We start from the raw sequence: 14,225 nt of genomic DNA on the forward strand, positions 1-14,225 counted from the left end.
TAACAGTCCCTTCCGGCCCACGACGACTCCATGCCACCCAATTACACCCAAATAACCTACAACCCCTGTATGTTTTAAAGGGTGGGAAGAATCCGGAGGCCCTGGAGGAAACACCTGCAGGCACAGGGAGAACGTACAAACTCCTTACAGATAACACCTGATTCGAACCGCTGTAATTGCGTTGCATTAACCGCTACGTTAACTTTTCCCATTCCACATTTTTGTTGTCAGGCTCAAAATTGGAGAGTGATTAATAATCGAAGGTCCCCTCTAGTCTGTTACTGAATTTTGTCAAGGAAACGATCTTGCTGAATCCACACTCAACAAAGTATGTTGAGAGATAGGGAAAAATATCTTGGCCTTTATTCAGAGTTTTGGAAATCTATTCGACAGATTACTCTTAACCCAAAAATCTTTTTATAATTGTTAGTACTGGCTCCATGTCAGTCAAACACAATCATGTCGAAGCAATGAACACTCTGAAAACATTTTTAATTTTCTGCATTTATCTAGGCCATTCTTGGCTGTCTCCAAATGCCTCCAACATTGAAAAAAAATCTTGTGTTGCTTGGCAATTATACAGCAAAAACCTTTCCTTCCCCAAAATATGTTTAATACATTCAGTTTCCAAGCTCCCCGCCACCCCCCAGACCTGGAACCCACACCCTTATTAAGGATTTCAATCCATGGCCACCACTTAAATGTGCTGTGGCCCCTGTTGAGAATAGCTACTCTGGAGACCATCATGGGAGGTAACTGTAGAAGGTGCCATGTTTGAGGTATCCAGTGGAAGTGAAGGATCCCATGACACTATTCAAAGAGCAGTGAAGTTCTCCCATCCATTCTGGTCAATATTACAGAATTAGAATTTATTGTCATGAACATGTCACAAAATTCGTTGTTTTGTGGCAGCGCAACAGTGCAAATATTTCTATAAAATTACATCTAAAATGAATAAATTAGTGCAAAAATAAGAGAAAATGAGGTAGTCCATAAAGAAATCTGAAGGCAGAGGGAAGAAGCTGTTCCTTGGGCCGCTGAGTGCTCGTCTTCAGGCTCCTGTACCTCCCTCCTGATGGCAGCAGTGTGAAGGGGGCATGGCCTGGGTGATGCAGGTCCTTGAGGATAGAGGCAGCTTTCTTAAGACACCTCCTCTTGTAGATGTCCTCGGTGGAATGGAGACTGATGCCCGTGATGGCGTTGACCAAGTTCACAACTTTTTGCAATTTTTTTTCTTGTCCTGAGCGATGGCACCTCCATACCAGACAATGACTGAACCAGTCACAATCTTCTCAGTGGTTCACCTGTCAAAATTTGCAAGAGTCTTACGACAGACATATGTTAAAGTATATCATGTATGTTACATTCTTAATGTATTATTACTTGACAATAAAAAAAACCTTATGGTGCAGTGTGACATCCTGTAAAAATAAAATGTAGCCATGGGGTTATATAGCATGGAAACAGGCCCTTTGGCCTAACCTGTTCTTGCTGGCTAGTCTCATTTGATTGCATTTGGCTTTTACCCCTTGAAACCTTATTTATCCATGTACATGTCGAAATGTACATGCCTTTAAAATGCTAGAATGGTGCCCACTTCTACCGCTTCCTCTTGGCTGCTCATTCCATTCACCCACCACTCTCTGTGAAGAAAGCGTCTCTCGGGTCTATTTTAAATCTTTCCTCTCTTCACCTTAAACCAATGCCCACCCCTACCTGAGGAAAAGAGGCTGTAAATTTCCTTAACGTGTAATTGCAAGATCACAAGATATAGGGGCAGAAGTAGGCCCATCGGCCCATTGAGTCTGCTCTGCCATTCTATCATGAGCTGAACTATCCTTCCACTCAGTCCCACTCCCCAGGTTTCCCCGTAACCTTTGATGCCCTGACTCATCAAATACCTGTCAATCTCTTCCTTAAATATACCCAACCATCTTGCTACCACAGCCGCCTATCGCAACAAATTTCACAGATTCACAAACCACTGACTAAATAAATTTCTCTGCATCTCTGTTTTAAATTGATGCCCTTTTATCCTGAAGTTGTGCTCTCTTGTCCTAGATTCCCCTACCATGGAAAACAACCTTTCTATGTATACTCTGTCCATGACTTGCAGCATTTAAAATATCTTTATGATGTTCCCCCCCATCCCACCCCCCATTCTTCTGTACTCCAGCAAGTACAGTCTAAGAGCTAACAAATATTCCTCATTCAAATTAAATTTAAATTTAGACATAGAGCACAGTAACATTTTGGCCCACTAGTCCGTGATGCCCAATTTACACCCCTGATATGTTTCGAATGGTGGGAAGGAACCGAAGCCCCTAGGAAAAACCCACACAGACATGGGGAGAATATACAAACTCCTTACGGACAGCGCGAGATTCGAATCCCGGACCCGATCGCTATGCCAACAGTTACCACTGGTAACTGGTATCATTCTAGTTGCACTTACATAATGTTTTAATAAACAGTTGACTCGAGTAAATAACTTGTGTAACTGAATTGTGGATCAATAGGGATGTTGTTGATGTATATAGAAAGTAAATTTTGAACTTTTGTTATCTCATTATGTCCATCACGTTTTCTCAAATTCTTAAAATTGATCTAACTTTCACTATTTAAGACCATAAGACATAGGAGCAGAAATGGGCTATTCAGCCTATCAAGTCTGTCCTGCCATTTGATCATGAGTTGATCCATTTTCCTACTGCCCGGCCTTCTCCCCATAACCTTTGATGCCCTAGGTAATCAATAACCGATCAATCTCTGTCTTAAGTACATCCAATGGCCTGGCCTCCACAACCACCTGCTCCTATGCCTTATGGTCTTATGGTGTGAACTGTGAGGAGGCTCCAGTATGATTTAGGCAAGTTGGGCGAGTGGGCAAATGCATGGGAGTAGCGGTGTGGTAAACGGAGCGGTGGCCTGCAATGCAAGAGTATTTGAGTCCAGGAGCAAAGGTGTCCAGGGGCAATTGTGCAAGATTTTGGAGTGACTCCACATGAAGGTTGTACACAGTTGTGGTCTCTTTATCTGAACAAGAATATGCTTACATTGGATGGTGTGTAACAAACATTTACTAGAATTGATTCCTGAGACAGCAATGCTAATATGTCAGGAGAGATTGCAACAATTAAGCCTCTTTCACTGGAGTTTAGAGAATCTCACAGGGAATCTCATAGAAAATTATAAAATCCCAAGATACTGGATACAGGGAGTGTGTTCCTGATGGAGGGAAGTCCAGAACCAGGGACTTCCCTCAGAGAGTGGTGAACCTGTGGCGCAGAAGGTAGCAGAGACCAAATCATTAAATATGTTCGAGAAGGAGGTAGATACATTTTCTCCTACATTTCCATGTACTGAATACTATGTGTAAAATGTGATGCCTTTGAAAGTGGAATCTGATGCATTATTTTTCTGAATAAGTAATACTATGCACATAATCTCCTGTATTTCAAATGGCACATTGTATAAAATCTTGTGCAAAGAATCCAGTCCACAAATCCTGTCTCTAAATTTTTGTACTTCAGGATTCCATGCATAGTGTTATGAGCCCAGAGGAAACCCAGCAGCAATAGAAATCCACTAAGACAAATGGTTACTTAAACAAAAGTTTCTTTTAAATTTCTTTTAACATAAAAACAGGATCAAACTTTAACTTATTACTATTAACTTAACCTAACTTAACACCCTTCTGATTCTTAGCGCGCGTGTATGTAATGTGAATATGTTCAGGAAAGTTCTTTATTTCACATTCCAATCATTCACTTCTCCAAGTTCACCCGTATCAAACAATTCTTATACTGTGCACAGAATTTAACATTTATAAATTTTCACCAAGCTCTGGTGCTTAAATGTAAATGGTTACCACTCAGGAAGGTTCTTGTTGGTTTCAGAGAGATATTTGTTGCTCATGGGACACACACAAACTGATTTCCTCTGATCAGCCACTTCAGTGACTTGCCGAAAGAACTTTCCCCATCATGGGTTTTCCAAATGATATCCGCAGAGTTTATTTCAGGAGAAACACTCTAGCCAGCCATTTCCTCTTTAAGGACTACAAGGGTTTTCAACAGACTGAACTCAGAACTCACAACCCATCTTAAAAATGGGGGTTTCAACAAGCCTGCCAGCTTGCCATGTTGCAGCCTCAAAAGCTACTGCAGAACTGACCTCTCTCTCTCTCTCTGCTTATAAAAACCAAACCTCCTCCCAAGGCTCCAAACTCAATCCTTGAAAGATCTTTATCAGCACTTGAGCCCGGACTTTCCATTTGCACCTGCTTTTAAAATTCTTTCCAAAGCAGTTCCATTGTCTTTGCAAAAATCACTTGTGCCTGAATGTCTAGTTTCAGCAAAGTTCTTGCATTTTAAATGAGATGTGAAGTGTAAGTATCTGTTTGTGAAGTGACCTACACTGAACCCCCACAATCTATCTCTTTTAAAGACATATATATATAATATAACCTGTAACAATACAATGCTGTTTATGATTCTGAATTTTAGCTTTCTTTAAATTGAAATTCTTCTAATTAGAATCATGTACATAATTATGAATAATCTGTAGTGTATGAGAATCTTGTGAATAGATTCCTACGTTTGAATCCATTGTACATATTTCTGTACATTTGAATCTTCTGTTTTAAAATATTATGTATATAATCAATTAATTAGCTATATGTATTGGAATCTTGCATATAGAATTAAGTGAATCGAGTCCTGCACATTAAATTCATACTTTTTGGAATTTTGTAGATAATTCTGTATATTAGCTTCCAATGGATAAAATGTGTATTTGCTTCATGCATTTCAAGTACTGTGTAGTATTCTGTGAATTGGAATCTTGTATGCAGAATCCTCTGTATGCAATTATCTGTTAATAAGCCTGTCCACAGAATTATGTGCTAAATAATGGGTACAGGCTCCTGTATTTACAAATTATGAATATTTGCAGGTGGAGAAGCTTGTGTGGTCCTGAGATCTCGAGAGCGATGCTGTCCAGAGCTATGCTCCTGGTAGGGCCACCCATGGTGGTAAGGAGGTCCCTGACAAAGAACCCTCCAACCAAGACCTCAGCGGTAGAACAAGCGGATGAAGTTACTATGAACTCAACGGCTGTGAAGGCGGACGAAGGCAGCGGCAAATCCAATCGTCGTCGTTTCCATGCCATCGGAACTAGTTGGTTGATTTGGGAAGTATCACGTGCTTCTTGGAGTACGACATTAAGTACGCGTTAAACAAATACACGCACAGGTGTCCTCATTCAGTGAAAAATGGAACGAAGGCCATCATCCTCAACTATGATGGATAGACACAATGATGACAACTCATTCAATGCTATGAATTAAAATCCTCTGCTTTGAAATCAGTACATGAATTGAATGGAGAATCCTGTGTATTGGAATCCATTATTTCTTTCTTTTTTCTTTTTCTTTCTTTGGCTTGGCTTCGCGGATGAAGATTTATGGAGGGGTAATGTCCACGTCAGCTGCAGGCTCGTTTGTGGCTGACAAGTCCGATGCGGGACAGACAGACACGGTTGCAGCGGTTGCAAGGGAAAATTGGTTGGTTGGGGTTGGGTGTTGGGTTTTTCCTCCTTTGTCTTTTGTCAGTGAGGTGGGCTCTGTGGTCTTCTTCAAAGGAGGTTGCTGCCCGCCGAACTGTGAGGCGCCAAGATGCACGGTTGAGGTGATATCAGCCCACTGGCGGTGGTCAATGTGGCAGGCACCAAGAGATTTCTTTAGGCAGGCCTTGTACCTCTTCTTTGGTGCACCTCTGTCTCGGTGGCCAGTGGAGAGCTCGCCATATAACACGATCTTGGGAAGGCGATGGTCCTCCATTCTGGAGATGTGACCTACCCAGCGCAGTTTGATCTTCAGCAGCGTGGATTCGATGCTGTCGGCCTCTGCCATCTCGAGTACTTCGAAGCTGGAGATGAAGTCACTCCAATGAATGTTGAGGATGGAGCAGAGACAATGCTGGTGGAAGCGTTCTCAGAGCCGTAGGTGATGTCGGTAGAGGACCCTTGATTCGGAGCTGATCAGGAGTGTGGGTATGACAACGGCTCTGTATACGCTAATCTTTGTGAGGTTTTCAGTTGGTTGTTTTTTCAGACTCTTTTGTGTAGTCTTCCAAATCCATTATATTCTCTCCATAAACTTTGCAGAAATTTAGAATCCTAGAGTGCATCAGACTGTGTGTAAAACCATCCAGCGAATAAAAGACTGTGTATTAAATATTTTTAAAATATGACGAATTTCTCTGCATTACAACATGTTTAAATGCTGATATATTGAAATGTTGAATATTAGAATTCAGTGTTTTAGAAAAAATTGTTTAGAATTCAGAATATTAAAATCCTGTCTACATATTAGGTACCTTTCCATGAAGTTTTTAGGAATCTAAAATCCTTTACATTAGAATTTCGGGCATTGAATTTTGTATAAAATACTATGTTTTAAAATCAAGGGTATGGAATATTTCATATAGAATCCCTGCTACGGTTAGCAACCTGTGCCTAGAATTCCATGTAAATTTTTAAGCATTCTTTTTAATAGCACAAGCTGATAGTGGCCATTTAAACCCATGCTGCCCAATTACTCAGAAATTAACCTAAAACCCCAAATGTTTCGGAGGGTGGGAGGAATCTGGAGCATCAGGGGAAAGCCCACACAGTCATGGGGAGAGCGAACAAGCTCCTTACAGTGTAACAGATTATATCATATTTTATATTATGTGGAGATACGTTTTTGGAAGAGATAGATTGTGTGGGTTTTAGTTTACAATCACAAAACAGATTTCATTTAAAATGCCAGAGCTTTGCTCAAGCCAGGCAGTCCAGGCTCCGAGCACCTTTGTAAAGACAATGAAACAGCTTTACTGAAGGTTTTCACAAGGACATGAAAAAAGAGGAGCCCATCTCAGGGAACTTATAAGATCTTTCAGGAATTGATTTTGGAGCCAGCAATCTGTTTGGTGGCAGTTTGCTCTTTTAAGAGAGGTTCTGGTTTTTACAAACAGAGAGAGAGAAAAACATGTGATTCTTTGGAGAGAGAGAGAATTTTCTGCAGTGGCTTCTGGAGGCTGCAGCACAACAAGCTGGTAGTTTGTTCAAACCTAATTTTGAAGATGGGTTGTGAGTTCTGAGTTCAGCCTGTTGACAACCCTTGTGGAAATGGCGGGCTAGATTGTTTCACCTGAAATAAGGGAAACAAAAGGAACAAAAGGTGACCTGGAAGAAGAGGTTATCATTTGGAAAACCCATGTCGGTGCAAGTTTCTTCGGCAAGACACTGAAGTACTGATGGAAGTAAATCAGTTTGTGTGTGTCCAACGAACAATGAATATCTTTCTGAAAACCGACAAGAACCCTACTGAGTGGTAACCATTTAACCGTTTCCACCAGAGACTGATGAAAATACATAAATGATAAATTCTGTGCACAGTATAAGAATTGCCTGATACTGGTGAACTTGGAGAAGTGAGATTGGACTGTGAATCAAAGAACTTTTCTGAACTTACACACACATTACATAGACGTGCGCTTAGAATTAGAAGGGGGTTAAGTTAGTTAAGTTAATGGTATAAGTTAAAGTTTGATCCTTTTTTATGTTAAGAAAATTAAAAGCAACTTTTGTTTATGTAATCATTTGTCTTGGTGAATTTCTATTGCTGCTGGGTTTTGGGCCTGTAATAACAGACAGCAACATATTATATTATAACCTATGTGTGGAAGAATTTATATACTGGTTCCTGAGAATTACCTGTATAGAGAGCTGTGTATTTTAGAACTGCATGATTATAATGCACAGGATCCTATGCCCTATACAGAATCCTAATGTCATCTTGGTAGAGAAGGTAGATAGTCAGGTGTTGTGTACTGTATTTAGCTACAATGGGTAAAGTTCTTTGTGTATAAAAATCTGTGCTTTACATCATGTGTATTAGAATCCCATATATGGAACTCTGTGTAAAAAACAAAAGTCCGCAGACACCTTGACTGAAGTAAAAACAATTCTGGAGAAGCTCAGCAGGTCAGACGGTGTCCTTTATGTAGCAAAGATAAAGATACAGAACCAATGTGACGGCCTTGAGCCCTTCATCAAGGTATGAACAAAATGTAGGCAGGCGGCGGAACAAGGTTTTACTATCCCAACTCTGGTTATCGGAATTCAGCACATGGAATCTTAGGTATAGAATTGGGGCAATACCAATAACAATTGTGTCTGCCTTACAGCAGCCAAATGTTAAAGTATTTCATATATATTACATTTTTAATATATTATTATGTGACAATAAAAGAAACCTTGATAAAAGGAACCTTGAATTCTACATGTTATAATACAGGTACACTATCCTTTATCCCGACATCTAAAATCCAGAAAGCTCCAAAATCCGGCAAGTGGGGGGAGAGACGGCAGCGCGAGTCGGGGGGGGGGGGGCGAGGGGGAGAGACGGCAGCGTGAGTCGGGGGGGGTAAGGGGAGAGACCGGCAGCGTGACTCGGGCGGGCGAGAGACTGGCAGCGCATCTTGGGCAGGCGGACGAGACATTGGCAGCGCGAGTCGGGCGGGCGAGGGGGGTGAGACCGGCAGTGCGAATCGGGCGGGTGAGAGGGGCATCCTGGCAGTGCGAGTCGGGCGGGTGAGGGGGGTGGAGACGGTAGCGTGACTGGAAGGGGTGGGGGTGGATAGAGCAGCACAGTTAGGGTGGGTTTAAATCTGGCTTTCTGAAATCCCGAAAAATCTGAAATTCGGAACACACTCTCCCCCAAGGGTTCTGGATAAAGGACCATGTTCCTGTTTTTGAAATTATTTCTTAATGGAATATTCTGTTTACAGCATCCAATATATTACTGTAGGTCCAAAAATCCAGAGCACCTGAGAATCCAGACTTTTTGAAAACTTTTAAAATTTAGTGGCCTTTTGTGTGTGTGCGTGCGCGCACATAAGTGCCACAGATGCACGGCGGCAATGAGCGACCACACTCGTTGGCTTTATTTTTCTTCCAAACTGCTCATTTTGATAACGAAGCCTGCCGTATTTGCTAACTAGCAAAATTGGCCCGTTCATCTCTTCTTTATTCCTCCTTAAATTTGAACTTTAAAAGTACTGCCCACGAATCCGGAAAATCCGAAACTTTAAAAGTACTGCCCACGAATCCGGAAAATCCGAAACTTTAAAAGTACTGCCCACGAATCCGGAAAATCCGAAAATTTGGACCGGCCCAATCCCAGAGCAGTCCGATTTTCAGATCTCTACAGTATTACGCATTAGAATTCTGCAAATAGAATCATGTATTTTGATTTCTAGGAATGGAATCTGGTGTACAGTATTATGCATTTTATGATTCTGCATGTTGAATTTTTCTCTTATCGACTGCTTGAACTGGATGTTTTAATAATAGTAAAAATTTTCACCAATGAGCCAGATCAAAATCACCCAAATCTCAGAGCCTAGTGATTAAAGTCTGGCCAGTTCTTCCTTCAGCTTTAATTATGCTTTTGAAATCAATAACCAACTCCATATATTTGCTGAATCTTGAGCATCACATACTGTTCGGAATTAACGCAGGATTGTCCTGACCACTGAGTAACCTCAGAACATTTATCTCTAAGCACAGTGTAACAAAGAGGGTTTTGCAGCTTCCCAAAGTACAGTGATATATTCCTTTCAGCTCAAATTTCTCGTCCTCCTGTAGTACATCAGTTCAAAATCTTGCCGTGAAACCATCTTTAACCATTGTGTAATTTTATGGTATCCTTTTGGATAGAAACACGCTCTTTTCTATTTCTACATTTTAGGTGACACAAGTGTTATAAATATTAAAACATCTTTGCCCAAGTTTTACTTTACAGTGGCATCCATTATCAGTAGCTTATTTGCAAAGATGGAATGTACTATTCATTCCAAGGTTAAAAGCTGCAATCATTTTTCCCCAATGACCCGCTTGTCAGTTTCAGGTCAATTTCATACATTTTAAATGGACTATGTCATGAGGAATTTCTGATTAGATCTGGATTGAGGCTGATCAAACCCATTTCACTTCAGAACCTTAACACCGAGCAGGTGTAGCAGTCTGGATCCAAACCCCAGGGGTCAAAGAATAAGTTTATTGCAGGCATTGCTTCTTCTGCAGGTAAAGATCACTGTTGTCACTGAGCATCCGAAACCAAACAATTTTATATCGTTTCAGAATTAAATCTATCAGTCGACAACTTTATAGGGAGGTAAGAAGAAGGAATGAGCTTTCTAGCTCCTCAACCTTGCTCTCTCGTTCAATTAGATCATGGTTGATCTTTGCCTTCACTCCACATCTGTAATCTTTAATACTGTGATAAAGCTTTTCAGAATGACCACAGATGTCGAGTAGTGTTTTGTGGGCCATAGTTACAGAATTCCACTACTCTCTTTGTTAAGCAGTGCTTGGCGATATCATCCTTGAAAGGCCAGCTCTAATTTTAAGGGTTTATACCCTTGTTTATACCTCTTCTACAGATCAAGTAATTTATTACTCACAATCCTGAAAATCATTAGGGCTTGAATATTTTGATTTTAAACAACAATAAAACTGTCAACTGGGGTATCAATTTATACTTTACTTTACTGATAAAATTCCATGTGGTGTAATTAACGTCAACCCTGCAGAATTTACATTTTAATTCAATGGACATGACATTCAAAGCCATGCATTTAGATCACTGATCCACATGCATGTAAAAGTGTGGCAAAGGTAGAGGAAGAAAACAAAAGGTGCTTGCGACTGCATGAAAGACAATGAAGATTTTGTGAAGAAGAGATTAAGAACAATGCTGGAGAAGTAAAGCATGAAAATCTGTAAACGCCATGGTTGAAATAAGAACACAAAGCTGGAGAAACTCAGCAGGCCAAACAGTGCACTTTATATAGCAAAGGTATACATATCTGACATTTTGGGCTTGAGCCCTTCATCAAGGCGTGGTAAAATCTCGGCAGGCGTCTGAACAAAAGAGTGGGGGGGAGGTGTGTTCACAAAGGCAGGAGGTGATAGGTGGAGAACGGAGGCAGGGGACAGCAGCGATCAAGGGAAGGGGGGTTGGATAGATGAAGGGAGGGAGGAGAATTGGAAAGGGAAAGGGATGTGGGGAGGGGGAAGAGAAGAGCAGGTTAGCAGAAATTGGAAAAGTTGATGTTAATGCCATCTGGTTGGAGAGTGCCCAGATGGAAAATCAGGTGTTGTTCCTCCAATTTGCAGGTGGGCTTGGTGGGACTCAACAGGTCAAACAATGTGCTTTATATTGGCAAAGATAAAGATACATAATCAACATTTTGGGCTTGAGCCCTTCATCAAGGTACAGAAATATGGTTATCAGTATATATATAGCTGGCTTTTGTGGACTGCTATTGCTATATCAGTTAAATGATGGAATTTTATTAATGGAAAATACTGAAATTTGTCAAATGAATTGAAAAAAACTCCTAAACTGAACCAAAAACTAAAACTGAAAACTGAGCTGTACAAATTATTTAATAATTTAAAACACCTCACTTGGTGGAGGTTTGAAGTGCTCTGATTACCTTGTTATTTTTGATAAAACTTGTATTTATGCAACACATTTCACAACCTGTGTTGTACAATCAACAAAAGCTATTTGAAATGGAGCCTCTTCTATAAGATAAAAAATGGTCCATAGCCTGTGAACAGCAAGCTCCCATAAACAACTACTGTTCCTGGGGCAGGCAAGTCCAATGTTGCGTAATTTGAATAATGTTTCCGTTCCCTCCTGGGTCCGAAAGATGAGCTGCGGAGTTTATTGGCCACTGTAACTTTTCCTTATTCTGCCTTAGCCCTGTGACAAACAGACTCAAGAGAGTTGTGTGAGAGAAGATGGTTGCAATGCCCAGGGAAATAAGGAGAGGGGAAGTGGGAGTGATATGGATCCAGTAGGCTGACTGGCCTCCTTCGTTATATAATGAAGTCTGGCCACTTCCAAAAGGAGCGGGGAATGAAACCCTACTCCTGAAAGCATCAGCACTTTGAAGCATTCTCAAACGTTTAAAATTTAGTGGGCTTTTGTGTGTGTGCATACGCAAGGGCCGCAGATGCACAGCGGCAACAAGCGACCACGTACTTTTGTCAAGGGTTGACTTTATTTTTCTTTAGTACTTCTTTTTGATGAATGAATAATGTTGTATTTGCTAATGAATAAACTACAAAAATGTATCTGTTCACCTCTTTTTTTTCCTCCTTAAATTTGAATTTTAAACGTACTGCTCGAGAATCTGGAAACTGAAAATCTGGACCAACCCAATCCCTAAGCAGTCCGGATTTTCGAACTTCTCCATTTCAAAACTGCTTTCTTGATTCTATAACACATTGGACAATTCACATGTTATAAAATGTTTTGTATAAGTAGAAGTTTTTAAAAAAAATAACACCAAGTAATCAGAGGACTTCAAGAAATAAAAGCATTAAAAGAATGTAAAGAACCTGATGAGCTGCTGTATTTTACAGAGACTGGTGGGCGATATAAGCTTTTTTTTAATCTAGAGGACAGGTTGTCTTTCAGATGTAATGGCATTTGGAGCCTTTCAAAAGACATTTTTAAAAATGACAGTTATGACAGTTTCTGGCAAGACCAATTTTTTTTTTTACTTTAAAAAGATGCTGGTGAGTCACTATCTTGAAGTGTCAGATTGTTGGTAAAAATGCTCCCGCAGTGAGATGGTGTAAGGAGTTGTAGGATCCAGACCCAGCTGTGGCAGGGAAGTGATTAATATCCTCCAGACCATGAGGATGTGAGATCTGGAGAAGAATCTGGGACTGAGGTAGGAAGAGAGAACTAAAGAGAAGAAATAAAGCAGTAAGCACTCAACTGGCCGGGCAGCATCTGTAAAGAGAGAATGAGAGTCAATCTTTCAAATCCAAATCAGCTAACTTTTGTCTCCCCCTCTGTTTCCCCCCTCTTTTTCTACTCAGTTTCTTCTCCCCTCTGTTTCTCCACTTCTGTTTCTTCCCATTTATCCCCTCTGTTCCCCCCTCTATTTCTCCCCGTTTCTCCCCTCTATTCCCCCCTCTGTTTCTCCCCTTCTATTTCTGCCCCTATAGAACCATAGAACATCACAGCACAGAAACAGGCCCCTTTGGCCCTTCTGGTCTGTGCCAAACCATTTTTTTGCCTGGTCCCACTGACCTGCATCCAGTCCATAGCCCTCGATACCCCTCCCATCCATGTACCTGTCCAAATTCTTCTTAAATGTTAAAATTTACCCCACATTCACCATTCTACCCCTTTGATTCAAACCCCATTTCTACCCTTCTGTTTCAAATCCTGTTTCTACCCTTCTGTATCTTTGTTTCTCTTCCTCTATTTCCCTATTACTTAGACAAGTAGTCTGGAGGCACAACCGCTCATTGGCCCAATTTCAACGTAATGATCACCTTCCTCCAGTGATTCTACAGAATCCGTGGTAATGCAAAAGGTCATCAGTGGAAACAACGCTGTTGTTTCAGTCAGCATTGTGTCGTAGCCAAGTGGTGGGTCTATACTAAATTAACGGTGAACGTCTTTACACCTGACGAAAGCCCTGGGTCTAAAACATTGGTTACCCTTTACTTCCTGTGGATCTGTGTGACCTGTTGAGTTTCTCCAGCGCATTTGTGTATTGCACTACAATCCCAGCATCTACACATTTTCTCGTTTAACTCCAAGAGAGTGTCCTTAGTCCATATCAATAATCTGTGGCCTACAGTGTCACTCTGTTTTATCCTCAAGGCAAAACTAGATCAAAACGACCTGGAAAACTGGGTCGCTAACTGCAAATTGCCCGGTTAACCCCATTTTACATAGCAGTTTGAAAGGAGCTATTGTTACCTTTTAGCCTGTATTCCTCCCCCTGCTCCTTCCTCCCTCTTCTCTTTCCCTCTCCTCAGATCTTAATTCAGGCACCAGCCTGCTTTTTGCTCCTACCTTGACAAAGGGCTCAGGCCCAAAATGTTGGTTACCCTTTAGTACCTACAGATGGTGCATGACCTGCTGAGTTTCTCCAGCACTTCTGTATATTGTTACAACTTTGGCTGATTCTGGTGGTGTTCCTGACAGCTACCACTGCACTCCTCAATGCAGCATGGTTGATGGTAATGGTAGTGTAAGGGAGATGTCATGGCACAACATGTGCAGAATACAAATTTTCTGCTTGTTGAGCAGAGTTGAGCTGTCAGGCTTACATGGGTAATCCCCATCATCT

At 41.1% G+C, this 14,225-nt stretch overlaps 1 protein-coding gene across 1 annotated transcript in view; it reads left to right on the top strand.

Moving 5' to 3' along the window:
* The window catches only part of lin52 (lin-52 DREAM MuvB core complex component), a 122,572-nt gene extending 117,242 nt beyond the window's left edge, over window positions 1-5,330 (top strand). Inside the window, exon 6 of the mRNA XM_069916075.1 lies at window positions 4,957-5,330. Within this exon, the coding sequence (XP_069772176.1) occupies window positions 4,957-5,021 (65 nt within the window). The 3' untranslated portion in view covers window positions 5,022-5,330. The remainder of the gene's footprint in view (window positions 1-4,956) is intronic.
* Window positions 5,331-14,225: the final 8,895 nt, after the last annotated feature.

Source organism: Narcine bancroftii, chromosome 2, assembly GCF_036971445.1.
Source record: "Narcine bancroftii isolate sNarBan1 chromosome 2, sNarBan1.hap1, whole genome shotgun sequence".
NCBI classification, from domain to species: domain Eukaryota; kingdom Metazoa; phylum Chordata; class Chondrichthyes; order Torpediniformes; family Narcinidae; genus Narcine; species Narcine bancroftii.